At 47.3% G+C, this 19,239-nt stretch overlaps 1 protein-coding gene across 1 annotated transcript in view; it reads right to left on the bottom strand.

Moving 5' to 3' along the window:
- CCDC149 (coiled-coil domain containing 149) overlaps positions 1-19,239 on the bottom strand; it is a 95,510-nt gene that overhangs the window by 26,667 nt on the left and 49,604 nt on the right. The window contains exons 4-7 of the mRNA XM_019453590.2: positions 17,056-17,163; positions 2,614-2,730; positions 1,641-1,813; positions 825-897 (exon numbers count right to left, since the gene is read on the bottom strand). Of these exons, the coding sequence (XP_019309135.1) occupies positions 825-897; positions 1,641-1,813; positions 2,614-2,730; positions 17,056-17,163 (471 nt within the window). The remainder of the gene's footprint in view (positions 1-824; positions 898-1,640; positions 1,814-2,613; positions 2,731-17,055; positions 17,164-19,239) is intronic.

Below are 19,239 nucleotides of genomic sequence, written 5' to 3'. Positions count from 1 at the left end.
AGGCTGTTAAATGAATGCATACACACATTTTTTAAATGTATGTATTAATTATACAACTTTAAAAGCTGTATTCTTCTTTGGCTCCATGCGTATATATAGACTGACGTAAAGTGTGGCCCCCACAGAATGGAAGAGGACGAACAGTGTAGAGACTTCTGAGGCAAAAAGCTAACGTCAAAAGCCAGCAAAACGAGAAGGTTCTCCCAAGCATCTAGACTGCTGTAAAACTTCACCCTCAGGAACAGAAATCAATCTATTTTCAAAGCAGAGAAGCCCAGGAGACGTTTCTAATTATAACGCTCACAACGAACATCTGCAGAAATAGATATTATCAAACTAATGGTGCCGGAATTAGTCTAAACAACAGTGGGAGAATTTAAACATTCTGTCCTTTTAGTGTGACGTGAACATTGTCTCTCGGATCGTGATTTCCCAATCTCTGTTTCTTTCTCGCTCAGAAACCATTTTCTTAGGGATGATTATGCGACAAATAGCGTCTGATGGCAGCATACTGCACAGAAAAGCTGGGGAAAAAAAGCTAATTCTACGTGCACCGAGGCCGTAACGTGGCCGTGTCCAGATTCGGGTGGTCTCTGTGTGCCCTGTCCCAGTAACGGCAACAGAAGGGACTCTTGCAAGAGCTGTTCCTGTTGTGTTTGTCGTTTGGGGTATAATTCTTCCTGGTTACCTCAGTTAAAGCTCTTATTCTGTCTGGGAGGGCAGGCAAGTACTCAAACGTCTTTGGCACATAAAAGGGAATTAAAATAGAATGGCATTTAGATGCGCGATAATGAATCATCACTAGTGTCACCATGACTTTCTACCTTGTACTTGGCAATGTTTGATTTCAAGAGGTTGACCTCTTCATGAAGTTGCTTTAGTCTCTCTTGAAGGTACCTAGAAAAGAAAACATTCAACTAGGGAGTGTTTGGGGACAAGATAAAAAAAATACACTCAAGTAGGAGAGAGGAAAAAAAAGAAAAGGACACATCCCAAGAGCCATCTTTTACATATAATGCCTTCTCCCCACCAAAAGGAGGAGAAAAATGCATCTTTGTGACCTCTTCTTAAATGGATGCGATCAAGGTCAAATAGGCCCAAATCACAGAAACCCCACTTTAGAACAGCCTTCTGCAGAGATCCCCTACGGGATATCAACACAGTTTCCACATAATTCTCATTAAGATGATTCCACTGGGAAGGCAGGCAGGAAGAGGCGACACAAGACATAACATGAAGTTAGACACACACGCGCACACGCACAAACACACATGCACACACACGCGCGCGCATTGAAACTTGCCTCGGGGAAGAGAAACAGCTACGGGAATTTCTCAATTTATTTTCTTATTCGTTTCCCCCTCCTTGATAGCAATACCGAGCAGCTCTTGCTGGCTCCCTACCCCTCCTGCCCAACTGGGGAGTGGGGAGGGCAGGGGGAGAGAGAGGAGAGAGAGAAGGGGGTTCGCATGTAGGTATATAGGTATGTGGTGCTTCCTTTCTGACTTTCAGAACTCATCCATGACACTGACGTCACCATTTTAGCGCTGAGACTTCCCTTCCATTGTAAGGCAATTCCCTCAAAGGTCACTAGGGCTGCAGATGGCCCCCAGAGCGCCCGCCGGGGCACGGCCACTTGCCTGTTCTCCATGCAGAGGGCATCCACGTCGATGAGACGGTTCTCGTGCCCGCCCAGGATACGGTTTAGCTCCTGGTTGAGCCTCTCCACTTTGTCCTGGTAGGAAGACCGCTCCTCTTTCACATCCTGAAGCTCATCCACAGAGGCCTGTAGGTCATGCTCCAGAGACTCAATCTGAAACCAAGGGAGTGTCCTTACTTACGATGGTCTTCAGATGTCACTTCATGGCCAGAGATGGAGCCTTCTGCTTGGCTGGCTGACTTTTACAGAGCGTATTCGTGCCCCCACCCGCGTGTTGTAAAACCGTAAGCACCCCACGGAATAAAAGCTTAAGGGAAGGGACAGACTTCCTGCCCGACACTCATGATGTCTGAGATAGGATGAGTGCCACCTGGAAGCAGAACCCACCCCCTCCTAGCGGCAGCTCGCCCCCAAGCCGGAGGCTCCGAGGGGGCAAATCCAGACGCTGAGAAGGGCAGCCGGTGTCTTACACACGCATACTTTTTCAAGCTTCTCGAGACGCAGAAATCTTGTCCTGTTCTTCGAAACCAACGAGCAAAAGAAGGAAAGGAAGTCTAGCCTCTCTTCCTCGTTCCCTAAATAGGGCTCTGTACCCTTTGAGATTCTACCTGAAAAGCATCGCTCGGCATTTCAGGAGACTTGCAGATTAAGGTCAGGGGGGGTCACGTTTTGTCCCTGTCCATACTGAGTGTGAGTGTGTGTGTGTGGGGGGGGGGGGGTGGGTTTCTTTCGTTCAGAACAATGGCATCCAAAGTAGGAGGGCACACGTGCAGGAAGCCCGGACCCCAAGAGGGAGGCTTGGAACTCGCAGAGCACAGAGGAAGTAAAAGCACGCATCACACCCTCTTCCGCCTCTGACTAGCATCCCAGGCACGTCACCCTCTCTGAGGAACAGGGGACAGAGTCCGACCGTACAAACACATCCCCCACTCGTAACAGATGTTAGCAATAACCTGCTCCTTGGCTCTCTCCAGCTGCTGAACCAAGTCTTCACGCTCGTGAGCTGCGAAGTGTCGCACGCCAATTTCTTCGTCTCCGAGCCTCTGTTTGGCAATTGTCATTCTCAAGAGCTGCATTTTCCATTGGTAGCAAAGGAAAGGAGAGAGAGAGAGAGAGGGAGAGAGAGAGAGAGAGAGAGAGAGAGAGAGAGAATGGGTGTATGTGTGTTAAAATGAATAGAACCAAACAAATACTCAAGCATATTAGGCAGAAAATTTTGGAAGGTTAGACTTTTCAAGATATACTAAGGAAGGGCACAAGGCAAAGAAACTTCTTGACAGTATCATGAATTTACAAAACCAAATATAATATATATTATACTTTGTACGCACATGCATGTGCATGCATACACAGTATAAGTCTAACAGGAACACAGTCCTGGGCATTTGAAGGTGAATGTCCTTTACAGCACTGCCACAGTGAGGAAAAAACTCTGGGTCAGAGATCAAAGATTAAAAAATGGTAACACAAGGTTAAGAAGCGTCTGGTGAGTCGGGCATACTCCCATGCTCTGAACACTGAGGCTACATCATCAAGGGCCTTAAGAATGCCCCCACTAATGACCCAGTAACCCTGCTTCTGAAAACCTGGGCTAACAGCAATCCCAGACATGCTTTAGGAAAAGAGAAAAAGTAGATGGCACTGTCCTTCACAGAAAGAGCTAAAAAATGAGAAACAGAGTCTAACAAGAGTGGAATGGCTAGCAATCAATCAATGGGCTAGTTTGCAGCTGTTTGACACAAGGGTGATGAACTGTGTAATAAAGCAGAACATGCTTATGATAGCATGCTAAGCGGGGAACCAAAAGCAGACGACTAACTTCCATTTGCAGTATAATTGAAATTACACTCAGAACCCAGGCACAAAAGAAAAAATGACCAAATACATCAACATTTTTAAATGTGCACGTTTAGGTAATGGTGAAGCTTGCATGGTCTCTGTTTGGATCTCTGTTTTCTAACTTTTCAAGTAAGCACACACAACTTTCATAACAGGCTTTTCTTTAAAAATCCCTATAGATAAAATTCCAGTCTTCAAAATGTCTTTTTCCGAAGGGTCCCTGGAGAACCTAGAGCTGCCCCGGACTCTGGAACCTAGCTCTACGCACAGCCGCGAACCTTCTTGTAGAGCCGCGATGGGAACTGTGACCCCAGGATGATCCCACGGTGCCAGAACATCCCTTAAGTGCCTATCTCAGTGCCAAACAGGTTGCCATTAGAGTGAATTTTTCAAGTTATGGCACTTCTTCTGGATGCTTCGTCTAAAAAGGTTGTAAGCCTGACTCCCCCACCTCCCTGTAGGGTGTGAGTGGATGGGCTTCGTAGATGGATGAGATCCTGGAGACAGGTTTTCACAACCCAGCCATTAGGGTCTGCTTGGGGCATGCTCTTCCTTGTTCCAGCATGGATCTTAAGGGCTTCACTGCTGGTAAAGAAATGGATTTTCAAGTCTCTAAAGGATTTGGGGGCAGGTGAGAGATAGAAAGTTAAAAGCCAAGGTAGAATATTAACAAGACTGAAACAAGATATACCAGCAGTGAACGCTGAAAGTAATGATGCCCAGAGAAAAGCAAAGAGCATTTTCTTTTTTGTTTTTAATGTTTATTTATTTTTCAGAGAGAGAACATAAGCAGGGGAGGGGCAGAGAGAGAGCGAGACAGAGAATCCAAAGCAGGCTCTGCACCGTCAGTGCAAAGCCCAGCATGGGGCTTCAACCCATGAACCATGAGACCATGACCTGAGCCGAAGTCGGACGCCGAATCCACTGAGCCACCCAGGTCCCCCGCAAAGAGCATTTTCAGGTGACATCTATTTGGGGTCCTCATTTGAAAACCACTCAATTGAATGTGACAGACATTTATTGTGCACCTACTACGAGCCAAAGCATCACTGATACTGAGCAGACCATGTTCCAGGAAGTCTGCACACAGAGCTGGCGGAGGACGTATGGCACGTAGGTATCCAGATGGCTGTGCTTAATGGAACCCGCTTCCGGTTGATCCTCATTACTCGAGGATTCTGTATTTGTGACTTTGCCTACTGCCGATGTGTTTGTAATCTCAAAATCAACATGCATGGTGCTTTTGCATCATGGGCAGACATGTGCAGAGAAGTACAGAGGTGCAGAAAGTGTGAATCATCCAACAGGCGCATTCCCAGTTGAGGTAGAACAAGGCAATGGGTGTTGCCTTATTTCAGTTCTGGTACCGTGAATAAATACCCCTTTCGTGGTCTATTTAGTGCCATGACTGTTCATCCTTTCGTGTTTTTCGTTGGTGTTTTGCTACGTAAAATACCTAGTGCTGAAGTGTTATCTACTGTTCCTAGATAGGCTGTGAGGTGCCTTACAGAGAATACGTGTCGGGCATGAGTTACAGCACGACGGGCCCTGAGTTCAATGTCACAGAACCAACACTATAAATTAAATAAGGTGGCTTTAACCAGAATCACACATAAAGCAAAGTTATGTGTTAATTGATAAAAACGTTGTGGCCAGAGGCTCCAAGGAACCTGGTCTTGGGCTTCTCCTAGGAGCGATGGTTCAGTATTTGCTAATTCACTGTTCGTAGAGAATTTAGAGAGCAGAACTACAGCAAATAATGAGAATCGTCTGTATTAGGGGAAGCAGGAGTTTATGGCAGAACTGGTTAATTCAGCTGAAAGCTGACACGTGAAACCATCTTTTACATCACACAGCTTCTCGGTTCAGAACTTTCGGAACCCCAAGAGGGCATACAGAAAGACAAACAGCTAACCAAATGAGAAACATTTCTCGGAGCAAAGGGTCTAGGAGCAAGAAGGCTTGTGCCTTTTTTTGGCACGAGGCAACAGGCGGCCTTTGACCCGGCTTTGAACGGAGGGCACTTCTCTTGATCTGTGAAAAGCCAGACTGACAGCCTGAACTTTAAGTAATAAAACACTACGGTGGTTTTCCATTCGCAGTACGCTTCACTGAACACCTAATTTAGAATCACGCAATTATGTTTGCTTAATGCCAATTAATTATTAAACATGTTTATTGAGGTCTGACAGCCATATAAGAGAGTCATCTTTTATATGCCGGATGCCTGTTAAGCCTCAATAAATATGTTAACAATCATTTGGTGTTTAATATGCATACAATATTGTCTATTAAACTGCAGGGCTGGACTGGTTGAAACATTTGTTTTTTTTTTTTAAAGTGAGGTCCAAACTGGTAATAGCTGGATCATTAGTTGGTCTGAAACTCAAGTGCAAGCAGCCCAAGTGCAAGTCAAGTCAAGTGCAAGTCAAGTCAAGTGCAAGGGGCCAAGGAGGGGGTTGCGACAGGGATGCCGAAGGCAGAGTTCACCCGCCTTCCAGGGCTCCAGCCTCGCAGGCTCTGGAGCCTGTCTTGGCTGGGGTCTGTGTCCTGGCTCCACAGTCTGCTAGCTGTGCAACCTTGGCACACGCCGGAACTTCCCTGGGCTGCAGTATCTTGCACTGAAACAACACAAGCGTAATGGTATAGCTTCCCTGGAGGGTTGCTGTAAGCATGCAGTGAGAAGGAATGGGGTTGCTTTAAGTGAACATTTCACTTAGGGGCTCAAGCATACGTCCTTGGCGAAAAGATGAGGGAAAGAAAAAAAAAAAAAAGAGGAGGAAGAAAGGATGAGAGAGAGAGAAAGTTTTTTAAGTTGGGTGACTACCCACTTCCTGCGTTCAATGTCCCGGACAGAGGAGTGTGGGGGCGTGGCTGGTAACACTTTCAGGCACGATCGCATTGTTCATACGAATGCATCATGCCGTGTTCGGGAACATAAATGCCATGTGCCCTGAACTTGATGGACAATTTCAGGGACCATCGTGGGGGCAGTGGGGTGGGGGCGTGGGGGGGACCTGTGGCTAGACACAAGTTTTTGCCGCTCACATGCTGACTTCATAACGTAATCCTAAGAGAAGATGGGTTTCTCTGTGATCCTTAGCACAGCCCCCGGAACAACAGAAGTGTGCAAGAAGTGTTAGCTGCTATTACGATTATTGTTATGAGTGTCATCATTGTTGTCCTCCACGTAAGTTTCCCCCCACACTCGCCTGCTGGGGAAGTCCAATCTTTCCTTCAAGCTGGAGGAAGCAGGGCTCCAGGGCCAACCTTATCTGCAGACTGCAGGCGATGATGTTGATTTCCCACCTTGGAAATGGCTATTGCTACAACTGCTCCGGGCACTTAATTCCCCCAAACAGGGTGGGCAAAACTCCGCGGCCAGCCTCCCTGCGCCAGCCCCAGAAGTGGATCATTGCCCCGCGAGGCACTTGCCCGCCACCAATAGATGTATTCATTTGCTGATTTAGATGGAAATAAACGTTTATGAATGAATTACGGGTGTGAGTCGTCAGCTTATGGATGAGGAACGGCTGCAGCTGGGATGTGGCTGGGGGACGTGGCCACAAAACCATGCGGCTAAATGACTCTTGGGTGCCCTTCCCCCACCCTGCCCCCTGAGTCGCTTCCTCCGCCGAGGCCCCCTGCAAACTCTGGTCCTCCTTCCCCCAGTCGGAATGACTCACTCCTTTCCACCATCTCTTCTCAGGCTTCTGCCGTCATGGCCCGCCATATCCTCTCCTCACCTGGCTTCCACCTGCCCGAATCCGTTTTCCCCATGAGACAGGAAGAGGAAGCCAGAGGCAGGAGTGGCTGCTGTTCCCCGGGTGTCACCTGTTCAGACCCTGATGCTGCTATTGCCTGTCATGCATCCTGGGAAAGTCACCCAGCCCTTGCTGGGCCCCAGGGGACATCCGTCCTTTTGGAAATGGGGATTGTCTTAGGGCATCCAGGCTGCTGTAACAGACTGCCATGCACTGGTGGCTTATAAGCAACAGACATTGATTTCTTGCGGTTCTAGAGACCACGAGTCCTAGATCAAGGTGGTGGCAGGCTTGGTGTCTGCTTCCTGGTTCCCAGAGGGCCATCTTCTTGCTGTGTCCTCACATGGTGGTGGCAATGACAGAGCTGCTGGGGCCTCTTTTATAAGGACACTGATCCCAGGCATGAGGGCTCCACCCTCATGACCCAATAATGTTGCAAAGGCCCCACCTCCCAATACCATCCCGTTGGGGGTTAGAATCTCAACACATAAATTTAGGAGGGGGAGGGGACACAATATTCCACCCCTGACCCCTTAAAATTCACAGTCTTCTCACATACATAATACATTCATTCCATGTCAACAGCCCCCAGAGTCTTAACCGATTCTGGCATGAACTCTAAAGTCCAAAGCCTCACTGAAATAGCGTCTAAATCAGATATGGGTGAGACTCTAGGTATGATTTGACCTGAGGTAAACTCCTCCAGCTCTGAACCCATGAAACCAGACAAGCTGTGTGCTTCCACCATACAAAGGAGGGACAGGCACAGGATAGACATTCCCATTCCAAAAAGGAGAACTAGGAAAGAAGAAAGAGGTGACAGGTCCCAGGTGACCTAACAGAGCAAACAATGTTAAACCTTAAGGCTCAAGGATAATCCTCTCTGGCTTGATGCTCTGCCTTTGGACTCGCTGGGATGGCAATGTCACTTCTGTGACCCCATGACTTGGCAGGACAGCCCCACAGTGGCTCTCTGCTGGCCTTGCAGTTCTGGGAGGCCCCATCCTCTATAACCAGGTGTAGGCTGCCGTGACCTCCAGGCCCATGCACACCAGGCAGACTTGGTGACCTCAGATGTGCCTTCATGGTCATTCTTCCACTGTCGTGAAAAACAGCACCTGGCTTCTGTCTGAGACGGTTGATCAGGACAAATCTCCTTATCAAATGGTCACCTGGCCACACGCTTGATGATTTTTTTTTTTTTTTTTTTGCAATACAGATAGCCTGAGGACTATCCATATCCTTAAGTTCTGGTTCCTTTTTGCTTAACAATTCCATCTTCAAATCATTTCTTTCTTCTTGTAATTGATAAGCAATCAGGAGGAACCAAGCCATGTCTCCAACACTTTGCTTAGAGATCTCCTCAGCTAAATACCAAATTTTATTGCTCGCAAGTTCTACCTTTCATAAAACAATGGATTCGAACACAGTTCAGCCTAGTTCTTGGCTACTTCATAACAAAGAAGGCCCTCCCCCCCCCCCCCCCCCCCCCCAGTTTCCGATACATCATCCATGACCTTCACTGTCTACATTTCCACCGATATTCTGCTCAGGATTACTTCGGTATTCTCCAAGAAGATGTAGGCTTTCTCTGCAGCTCGCCTCTTTTCTTCCTGAGCCCTCACCAGAATCGCCTGTGATGGTCCATTCACAGCAACCTAGGCTTTATCTAACACGCACCTTTGAACTCTCCCAGCCCTACCAATTTACACAGTTCCAAATTCACTTCCACATTTCTAGGTATTCGTTATAGCAACATCCTACTTCTTGGTACCAATTCCTGCCTTGGTCTGTTTGGGATGCTATAATAGGATGCCATCGTCTGGGTGGCTTCTGAACAACAGAAATGCATTTCTCATCGTTCTGGAGGCTAGGAAGTCCAAGCTCAAGGCTCTAGAGGATTTAGTTTCTGGTGGGAGCCTGCTTCCTCATTCACAGACAACCATCTTCTTGCTGTATCCACACGAGGCAGAAGAGGCAAAAGAGCTCTTTGGGGTCTATGTATATCAGCGTCTCCCAGTTAACCAGCACCCAACTTGAGCACCCAAAAACGTGCTAGAAGCTCTTCTTACCCATATCGTCCGTGGCTTTTCATTGCACTGGAATCAATGCCCAAGTTTTCAGCGGGGCTGATGAGGCACAACATGAGGACGTGAGCTGCTCCCATCTGCCTCCTGATTCCATCTCCAGCCGCTTGCGTTTTCTCTGTTCTCTGGCCTGGCCGGCTTCCTTTCAATGCCTCAGACACACAGGCTTGTGCCTGCCTCTGGGCCTTTGCACCTCCTCTTGGTCTGTCCAGAACCCACTCCTTTCAACTCTTTCAGGTCTCAGATCAAAGGTCACTCCCCTCTGTGAAGTCTTCCATGGATACCACTGCTGGAGCCGTTCACCCCTACATGGCTCTCCTTCACACCACCCTGCCCCACTGTCTTTATGGTACTTACCAGAAATGATCTCGTCAGTCTCTTGCACCCTCCCTACCGTCAGCTCCACCCCAGCGGGAGCCTCCCTTATCACACGCAATGGAATACCCAGCACCCATAGCGGCGTCTGGCTTAACCACAGGGGTCCTTGAATACTTCTTAAACACAGGAAGCCTCTCGTTCCACGCTTGTCACAACTCCAGGAGACAGATACTGTCCTGTCCTCTACAGGAGAGATTCCCCTGCCACCCGAGGGAGGCTGACACAGGCCGTGAAGTCGAGGAGTCCATGCTCGGTTTCCTGGGCTCCAGTGCTCCCTCTCCAAAGGTCTTAGTCTCCTAAGACTTACAGCAAACACACATGCAGCTCTTCCCACACTCCAAGCCCCGGCCTAGGTGCTGACACACATGAACCCAGGTAATTCCAGCAAGCACCCGGGGAGGTACTGTGACATCCCCATCTTCAGATAAGGTGAAGCGACCTGCCCACGTTGCCAACCTTGTAAATGGCAGGGCTGGGAGGTCGACCCTGGCTGGCAGTCTAGGGTTCTGGAGTTTATGCGGTGCTGGCTCTCTCCACGGCGACTATGGCAGCCGTTGCACAGCATTCCCCCGACGGAGCGAGTTCTGTGTTAACCGTTTGTATAACTTCTCATATGTGATTCTCCTAAGAGGTCTAATGGCCTCCCTGCCACGACTTTATCATCCCAAGCTTGTTCCTGCTTCCGGGTTCTGCACCTCGTCCCTCAGTTACCTGACCACCTCCCCCCACACGCCCTGCAGCTTCAGGGCAAAGGGCACGTGAACAGATACGCCTTCCCCGACCACCCGATATAAACGGTGCTCCCCCCACCAACCCGTCTTTTCCCCGGGCTGCGCTCCACAGTGCTCTGAGTAATTTTCTCCTGTAGCGCTAAAACACCCTCCGACATCTCATGCTGTGCTTCATCAAATATAAAACTCCATCAACGTTGAAGACCCACCATGACGTGTCTCGAAAAAGAATAAAAATCGGCAATCGTAACAACATGATACCACTGACTGTAGGTCAGAGATGTTCAAATGTGAAAAACTGCATCTCCGGATCTGTGAAATACCAATATATTTATTTATTTGGTTACTGTTCATCTCCCCTTACTAGAGTGGAAGCCCTGTGAAGGCAGGGACTCACTATTTCCTGCCCTATCCAGAGAGCACGTGGTTGGGTCCTCAATAACGACGTGGTGAAATGATTTGAACCGAACCATCCGCTGTACTGCTGACATCTCCACTGTACCGATGAGAATAACCGTGACACAGAGAAGTCAAGTGACTGGCCCAAGATCACACAGTCAGGAAGCCCCCGAATCACCTTCGGACAGTTCAGTACACATTGACCATGGAGCCACAATCTTTATAGGGTCCCACCGAGCAGTTTTAAGGCTGCTTCAATTTCTTGGTAGTTTAGTGTAGTTTGGATACAGTGGGCTGTAAAATGAGATCGCTTTCAGAGCCTGCTCTCTACTAAAAAGTAACTACAAGCACATGGTCTATGGGATGACTGTTCAAAACCACCGGTCTCATGGGCCACCCAAGCTACACGCTTAAATAAGGCAGCATGGACTCAAATACAGTCTCTGAGACCAAATGTGTCTAATTCATCTGACAGCAAAACATTAGGGAATCCTGAACATTAGGGAATCAGCTGCTGGCTGAACTGAGCGTTGCCTCTAGTTTACAATCAAGATCCCAGTTAGAGCAGGATACGCCGGGGCTGAAGCAGGTGAGGGGCTCTCATCCTTCATTTTAATTCTTTGTAATTAATTTCTATAATGCCCCAAGGTAAGAGCTTTTCATTAGTGCGCTCTCTTCATTTGGGTTTCCTACAGACTAGGACATCTCTCTGCTCCTCTGAAGCATAAAGAGGAACTGTTTACAAAGAGCTCTCTGATTCCTCATCCTGGACCATTACAAACAGCCACAGCTGAGCACTCATTTGTTGTTATCTTTTTTTTTTTTTGAAACAAAGTATACTTTAATTAGTCACCCGCATGCTCATTGGTCTGTCTTTATTGGCTCGTGGCTTTGACTTAATTGGTTTGCGCTCCGAATCCATCCACAAGTCCCACGTCAATAGAGGTATGTTCACAGAAGGGCTCCATCGTTTTATGGTGCCAACGCCAGATAAAACAGAGGTGCTTAAAGACCGTCAGCTGGTGTAACATAAAGCTCATTATTAAGGGCAAAACCTCGTGTCTATGCAATATGACAAACAGCTACGTTTAAAGTGGCCGGCGGGGACCCAGGAAATGTGGACGTGGAACACTGCTGGGAGCAGCTGTCCACCTGAACTTCCCTGCTTTTGGACACTTGCATTTTGTGACTGTTCTTCTGCACCCAAGTGCCATAATCTGTAAAATGAAGAAAAATAAAAGCAAGTGGACAAGAAAACCAAGTGCTCAATGGGAACCTGAGTTCCTGTTCCTGGCACATTCTGTTAGGTGGTTACCCTGAAAGGGGCACACAAAATGCAAGGAAGCTTCCAGAAGCTCTGTACCAAAGCAGGAATGCTTGGTGCTGGCAAAGTCTGGGGTGGCCACAAGGAGTGCTGAGTTTGGGGGATCCACCCTGCAGGTGCCACGCTCTTTACCACAGTTTCTGTCTCTATTGGGAGGCACGTACCCAGTGCGCTGGAAACAGTTGATCAACAGAAAGAAAGACTTTGAGCTTCCTGGTGGCATACCCGCACAAAAAAACTGTAAGCCAATCTGGCCCCAGGTCATGCCAAAATACCAGCAACACTTAACCCTTTATGGAACACTTACTGGGTGCCACACCCTTACAAACAGGTGCGTGTACGCACACACGTTAAATCTCATCGTCCTGCTTTCTTCCCAGCACTAACCACTGTCTGATGATCTTATGTATTTTATTTTCTTACCGTGTGTCTCCCCAACTAGAATATACACTCTTTGAGAATGAGCACCTTGTCTTTCTTATTCCTGGATGTATCCACGGCTGCTAGAGCATTAAGCGGGGTGTAGCCATTCCCCAACCATGCACTGATGAAATACCTGATAAAACCTAACAACAAATCTAGGAGAGGTGTGGTTACTCCCATTTTCCAGATGAGGCAACTGAGGCCAGGGGAGAAAGCCAACTTGCTCGCGCCCATAAAACAGTAACTGGTGGAGCCAGAATATTAACCTGGGGCCTCCTGATTTCCAAAGTTGGACCCCTTGGGCTGTATTTCCTGACGCCACTTGACAGGGGCAAGGCTGCAGCTGGCCTTTCCAGGAGTGCCAATCTTTCTAACTCCCAGGTCAGTGCCTTCACTTCGGTGGCCTCCTGGTTTGTCATGGAAGTTGGCAAGGCACTATCAGCCCGGCTTCCTCTTTTAGAGAGCTGGTCTACCAGCTGACTTCTGGCTATGGGATCCAAATGCACTCTGCTAGTTTTCCTGACTGCCTCTTACCATTCCTTAAATTTCTCGGAGAACCCCTTCTTCCTCCCGGTCCCCTCTGCCTGAATCCACTCTTTTCTTAGTGGCCAGAAGATTCGGAGCAGGCAGACCTCTGAGGTAAGAAGGAAAGCTACGGCTCTCTCTCAGCAGGCTGCTTTTTGAGACTGGAGGCCCCGGCCTCATCCGGGTCTTTCCTCATCATTGGTCCTTATGCCTCACAGACTGACTCATTGAGAGCCCGGGGCAATCTACCACCCATGAAAAGCTTTTCCCAGGGTGATCTGTAAAAGTGTGAGTCCTTGCTTCCCCACGTGCCTCCTCTTTCCTCATTAACCTTTCAGAACTAGAATTATCAGGGAAATGGAGGGTGCCCACTAGGCTTCCCTTTTCACACCTCTCTTCAAGCTCGGATGAGGGGTTTGCATCCCTCCAGGAGCCCCGAGAAATTCTTGGGCACAGTTCAGAGAGATGGCAGGTGGTATTTGATCATGGGACCCCCCCCCACCCTATCACGGAAACCCCCACCCTCCCCACCCCATGGGAGGGCTAAGCTGCTTATAAGCCAGGGTGGCAACAAATCTTTCAAGAGGCTGTTTGAAAATGCTTTATGGCACATAGGGTTACAAGGCTCTAGCTGAACAAATGGAAAAATTAGTCTACCTTAAAATATCCAAGGCAAGTAATTTCCTATCACCTTGTTTCTTAAATGTACTTAACATCTAGAATCTGGGCTTCCCAAAATACGGATAAGGATCATCAGTTAAAATGGCAACTTGGAGATAAAAATCCTGTACTTTAACAGTTGCTCATAAAATGATGCCATCGGCCCTTCTGTTTGAAATGAGGGGGCGGGGGGAGGAGTCAGGAGCCCAACAACAGCAGTTATTGAGTGTTCTTGATTTTGACAGGCTTGAGCCAACCTCTGAGCAGGAATCTCACCCTGAGCCCATGATGGCTCAGCCTCAGACCCTCTGCTCTCTCCACAAGGGCTTCCCAAGGTCTCATACCTGGGGTTTGCTTTGCTTTTGCTTTTATTTGGATGAAGCGGTTTGCTTTTCTCCAAATTTCTAAACTATTCTCACCCCACAAATAGAGTTACTGATGACGACCAGGGCTTGTTTTCTCAGTCTGCATATTTTCTTGTATGCTTTTTCCTTTACATCTCCCTTTTCCTCTTCCTTGAATGTTTTTGCTCTCCTTTTCATTCCCTTCATTTGTTTTATTCCTTCACTCATTCATTTATTCCACTCCATGTCTTCAATAAAGATTTATTAAATAATGTTCACATATCAGGAACTAAGAGTGCCAATTCTTAGCAATACTGCAGTATACCACTCAGGAATTCAGCCTGCAAAGAGCTTACTCTTGGGGGTGAGGGTGCCACACAAGTGTAAGCAGAGGGGAAAGAGCAGAGCAGTGTGGGCCCCTAAGAGTTGAAGAAGGCTCCATTTGACCTAAGACTTAAACGATGAGCAGGAGTTTGTGAGCAGAGTAAAAGGGAAGAGAATCCCAGACAGAGCAAACAGCAGGTGCAAAGGCCCTGAGGCACAAGGCAGTACAGCTCAACAAAGGGGCTGAAATTAGTGCTGCTGAGCTGAAGCATGAGGTGACTAGTGGCGAGAGATGTGGCTGGAGAAATCAGTAGGGGCCAAATACTGGAGGGCCTAGCCCGCCATGGCAAGGAGGTTGGACTGGATTTGGAAGGCAATGGAAAGGTTGAAGCAGCTAGTGACATGATGAATTAGAAAAAAATAAATGAAGGGCTAACCATTCTACACCACACACCTAGGAACAGGGGCCTCTGAGTTTCCCAAGATGCCTGGTGTCTTTATCGAATGAGTAATCTGGCTTTCATGTTGACAACTGGGGGTGGGGGTGGGGGTGGGGGGCTATGATTCACGGGGATCTGAAACAAATCAGCCCTATAACTTTAGATGCAAATGAGAATAAATGGAACCTCTGGGGCTCACTGAAGCTGGTGTTTTTTTCGAGGAGGAGAGGCTGGATACTGAGACAGGGGGTCTGCTGAACATTATGACATCTTTCCTGTACCTTTTGGCAGGCGAATTACTTCATAGGCCATGAATATGAGTCACTAGATTCCAAACCTTGAGCAAGAAAACAAAGTCTGATAAATGTGTCCAGCTACTGGAATAAAGACCCAGAGCGCAAACAAATCACGAAGTTCAGACTGTGCCAATGCAAAAGGAGGCCCGGACCTGTGCCTAGTGGTGCACATGCATGCACATCCCCACGCTGAGTCCTGCACCTACTCACACGTGCACGCATACACAGTCACGTTCACACGCACCCTCTTTTCCCTTGAGATACCAGTTGCAAACATCGATCCCTAAAATACCACGTGTCTAAAAGGTGACAGAATTAAAAGTGACCAAAACAAGAAGCAGAAGGTATATTTAGGAAAGTTGGGGGGTGGGGGGAGCTAATGTAAGGGCGGGGGAAAGAAATAAAGTAAGAAAAAAAAAATCAATCAGGAAGGGGTATAAATCCAAAAATACCATCTTCAAAATGTTTTAGTATTCCGTGGGTTTATTATGTCTCCAAAATTCCTGTAGTATTTTCATGGGTTTAAAGGAAACTGTTAAACACATCTCATTTTATTCTCTAGAAAACCCTGTCCTCCTGTTACCACTTGAGGAAGTGACTAAGAAGGTCTGGCCCTTAATTATGGACCAAACACCTAGGTTACAGAACTTAAATCCTTTTAGTGGTGAATAAAGCCATACCAGAGGCCTGATTAGCTTGTCCAGTGTTAATTAGAACCCTTCTTTAGGCATTCTCTCCCACCCCCAATTTCATGACCCAGAATAGTAAAGCCTAATTTTTCAAATACATATGTTAAATCCAAGAGGTTTCAAAAAACACTTAAAGGCAGGTTAAGTGGAGAAGACACTACAGAGGAAGACTTGCCACTCGGCCCTCAGACTGAGCCTCTCAAGCCAGCAGGAGCATAAAACCCTCTCTGTTTTGTTATGAAGAAGTCTCTGGAAAACTCAAGACACTTCGTGCATTTTTTTTTTTTTTTCTTTACGAGCCAGCGTCTTTCAAAATGGCGCCTTCCAATAACCAACAGCTCCCAGAAACAGTGAATGCCTCCACCATTTGTCAAGGAAATTTGGTAACATTTAAAAGGCATTTCCCAAGAAAGGACCTCCTCCCTGCCATGCAGTTTTCTTGCGTGAAACTCCAGTGGCCATCTCTATCAGGAGAGCTGCTTCTGGCAAGGAGCTGAACATCAATCTATCGTGGCCAAACAGAAAATTATTTGGGGGGACAGAATTAAACTTTGATAGTTTCTCTTCCTTTCTCTCAATTGTACTTCTGTTCATAGCTTCAGCTGGGAGAGAGAGCGCACACATTCAGTTTGGAGTTTATGAGTTCATATTTTATAATTAACGTTGCCAACAGGGGAGTTTGATTAATACCACGCAGCGGATTTTGAGCAATGTTCCATACAAATTGCCAAATTTAGCAATAAAATAAATTGGTTATGTGAACATAATTAGTAGGATGACTGCTTAAAATTCAAAACTGAATGTGAATAATTCCAAATCATCTGAGCCACAAATCCATTATTTGTATAGAAGGGGGAAAGTATAGCGTTTGGGGTTTTATTTTGCCCTCAACCGCGATGTTATTCACCACCAAGCTGAACATAATGAAACTTCTATAATGGGTTGTGGCAATATTTTAGAGCAACCCAGAAGCACGCACATACGCGTGCGTGCACACACAAAGGCAATGTAATAAAGATAAGAAATGCTAAACTGTGAATTTTCATTGCAAATGTAAAAATCTATAACAAATTTTTCAGCAAATGCTGCATTACATTTTTCTGATGTGCTCTACATAAACCTCTAGTGTACAATTACACGGCAGAGTTTTTCCCTTTAAATATTCACGGTACCTTATTGTCACCCTGGACTTCTGCAAGCCTTTGCTGAAGTTCTTTAATTTCTTCTCCCAGATGTGTATTTCGGTCCTGAGAATCTCTCAGTAGCTGTGCAAGATTAGCCTGGAAATATCAACATATTATGAAATACGTTCAGAAACACAGGAGTGGATAAAATGTGGGGCTCTGCGAGGCTCACTGAGGCTGGCGTCCAGGCCCAGCACAACCACACAAAGCCCATTAGAGTAAACGCATGCACGAATGTAGCAAGGGTGCAAATCACGCCTCTACAGCTGCATGGAGGCAAACGACGTTGGCCGTGAACCTCGGCGCGGGGACGTGCTCGGTCTCCAGGAGAGCTTCACAGACGAGCAACGGGGGGAGTCTGCCACATTCGACTTTTTAGAAAACAATTTTAAGAGCTCTGCACTAAAAATCTTGCAATGGCCATAGAGGTCAGTTCTAAATGTTGAGCCAACGATACAGGAAAAGCTTTATTTCCTTGTTTAGGTAGTTTTCTTCCCCTTCAAAGAGAACTGGTTTAAAGAGCTTTTCTGTGCTACCTCAGGGTCTAGAATTTCAGTCACAAAATGAGGCAGCCAGAGAGGGGACGAGGGGTGAGCGACCACTTCCGGAATCGGGGTCCAGAGGCAATCCACCAGTCTCCTGGGCTGGTTTTCTCACCTCCTTATTCTCCTCTTCTAGTCCTGCAGTACCAGCATGAGGATGTCACCCCCTCCCTAGGATGTGTCTCCAGCTCAGACTCAAATCCCTCTGGCCCATGTGGATGGCTCTCCATTCACCAGCCTCCCGCTCTCAAGCCAGCTTCCCATCACACCATCACTGCCTGCTTTCCCGGAGCACGTGAGCACCTCTTACCGGGCCCACCCCCCTTTCACGGGTGGCCCGAACCTGGAGATGCCGTCACGTGGCTGCTCGTCCTACAGCACGGTTTGTATTTTGCTGGGTGCACCTTGCTCTGATTCTCGCCTTGCTCATAGCTTCTTACCTAAGCTCAGCAAGGAGACCTCAGGCTATTTTGAACGAGAGATTTTGTTCTCCGCTACCTCAGCATCCAGGGAGGGCTCGTGTTCCAGCAAATGTTTTAAGTACTCACGATGAGTAAATGAATAAAGTAAGGAGGGAAAGAAGCAAGCAATGAGAACATGACTCCTGGAAAGGAATCACTCAGCAATAGTCGTACAGGGGCTTCTAAAGATTATCTAGAAGATTCCTTTCATATTATAGCTGATGAAACCCACATCCAGAGACATTAGGGGACAAGTACAACTGCAGTGGCCAAATCTCCAAAAAGCTCAGTGCTAATACTTTGGAGGGGCGTCTGGCTGGCTCAGTCAGTACATGCAACTTCATCTCAGGGTCGGGAGTTCAAGACCCACACTGGGTATGGAGCCTACTTAAAAAAGAAAGAAAGTGGGGTGGGGGAGAGAGAGACAGAGAGAAAAGGGAAAAGGGAAAGAAAGAAAGAGAAAGAAAGAAAGAAAGAAAGAAAGAAAGAAAGAAAGAAAGAAAGAAAGAAAGAAAGAAAGAAAAGGAAAGAAAGAAAGAGGAAGGAAGAAAGGAAGGAAGGAAGGTTGCTTTAAAAAAATGTTAATATTCTTGAGAATACTCAATTACATCACGTACTTTTATAAAAAGGGAATGAAGGTGAGAGAATAGGAAGATTAAGCCCTGGCTTGGCTCACCCCTGACCCCGCACTCTAGCTCATCTCCCATGTCCCATCTGTTGGGGTATCAGGTTGTCTCTACCCTCAGGGTCTCCCCCACTCCAATTCAGCTCCCACCGAGTTTCCCTCCTCGCTGTTCCCCAAGCATATCAGGCATGCTCCCATCCCTGCACCGTTGCTCTGTACTCTCTGATGGGAATGCTCTCCCTCCAGGACACCTCTTGGTTCCCTCCCTCTCTCACCTTCTTCAGGCCTTTGTTCAAAAGCCACCTGGACCACTCGATCTAACAGTGCAACCTGCCTGCCTCCACCCTGATCTTCCAAGCCCCTTCTCCTACACTAATTTTTTCATTCATAGCCCATGCTACCTTTTAACACACCATGTAATTTAGTTCATGGATTGCTGCCGACTACTTATTTCCTGCCTCTTTCTCCCTACAAAAATAGAAGTTCCATGAAGGGCAGGGAACTTGGTCCTCTCGATGGATCTACCCCGAGCACGTAGTAGGTG

The sequence above is a fragment of the Panthera pardus genome, unplaced genomic scaffold (genome assembly GCF_024362965.1).
Source record: "Panthera pardus isolate Hobbes unplaced genomic scaffold, ASM2436296v1 HiC_scaffold_13, whole genome shotgun sequence".
Classification (NCBI taxonomy): Eukaryota; Metazoa; Chordata; class Mammalia; order Carnivora; family Felidae; genus Panthera; species Panthera pardus.
The sequence above is the reverse complement of the archived record's forward strand: the minus strand, read 5'-3'. Positions and strand labels throughout refer to the sequence as shown.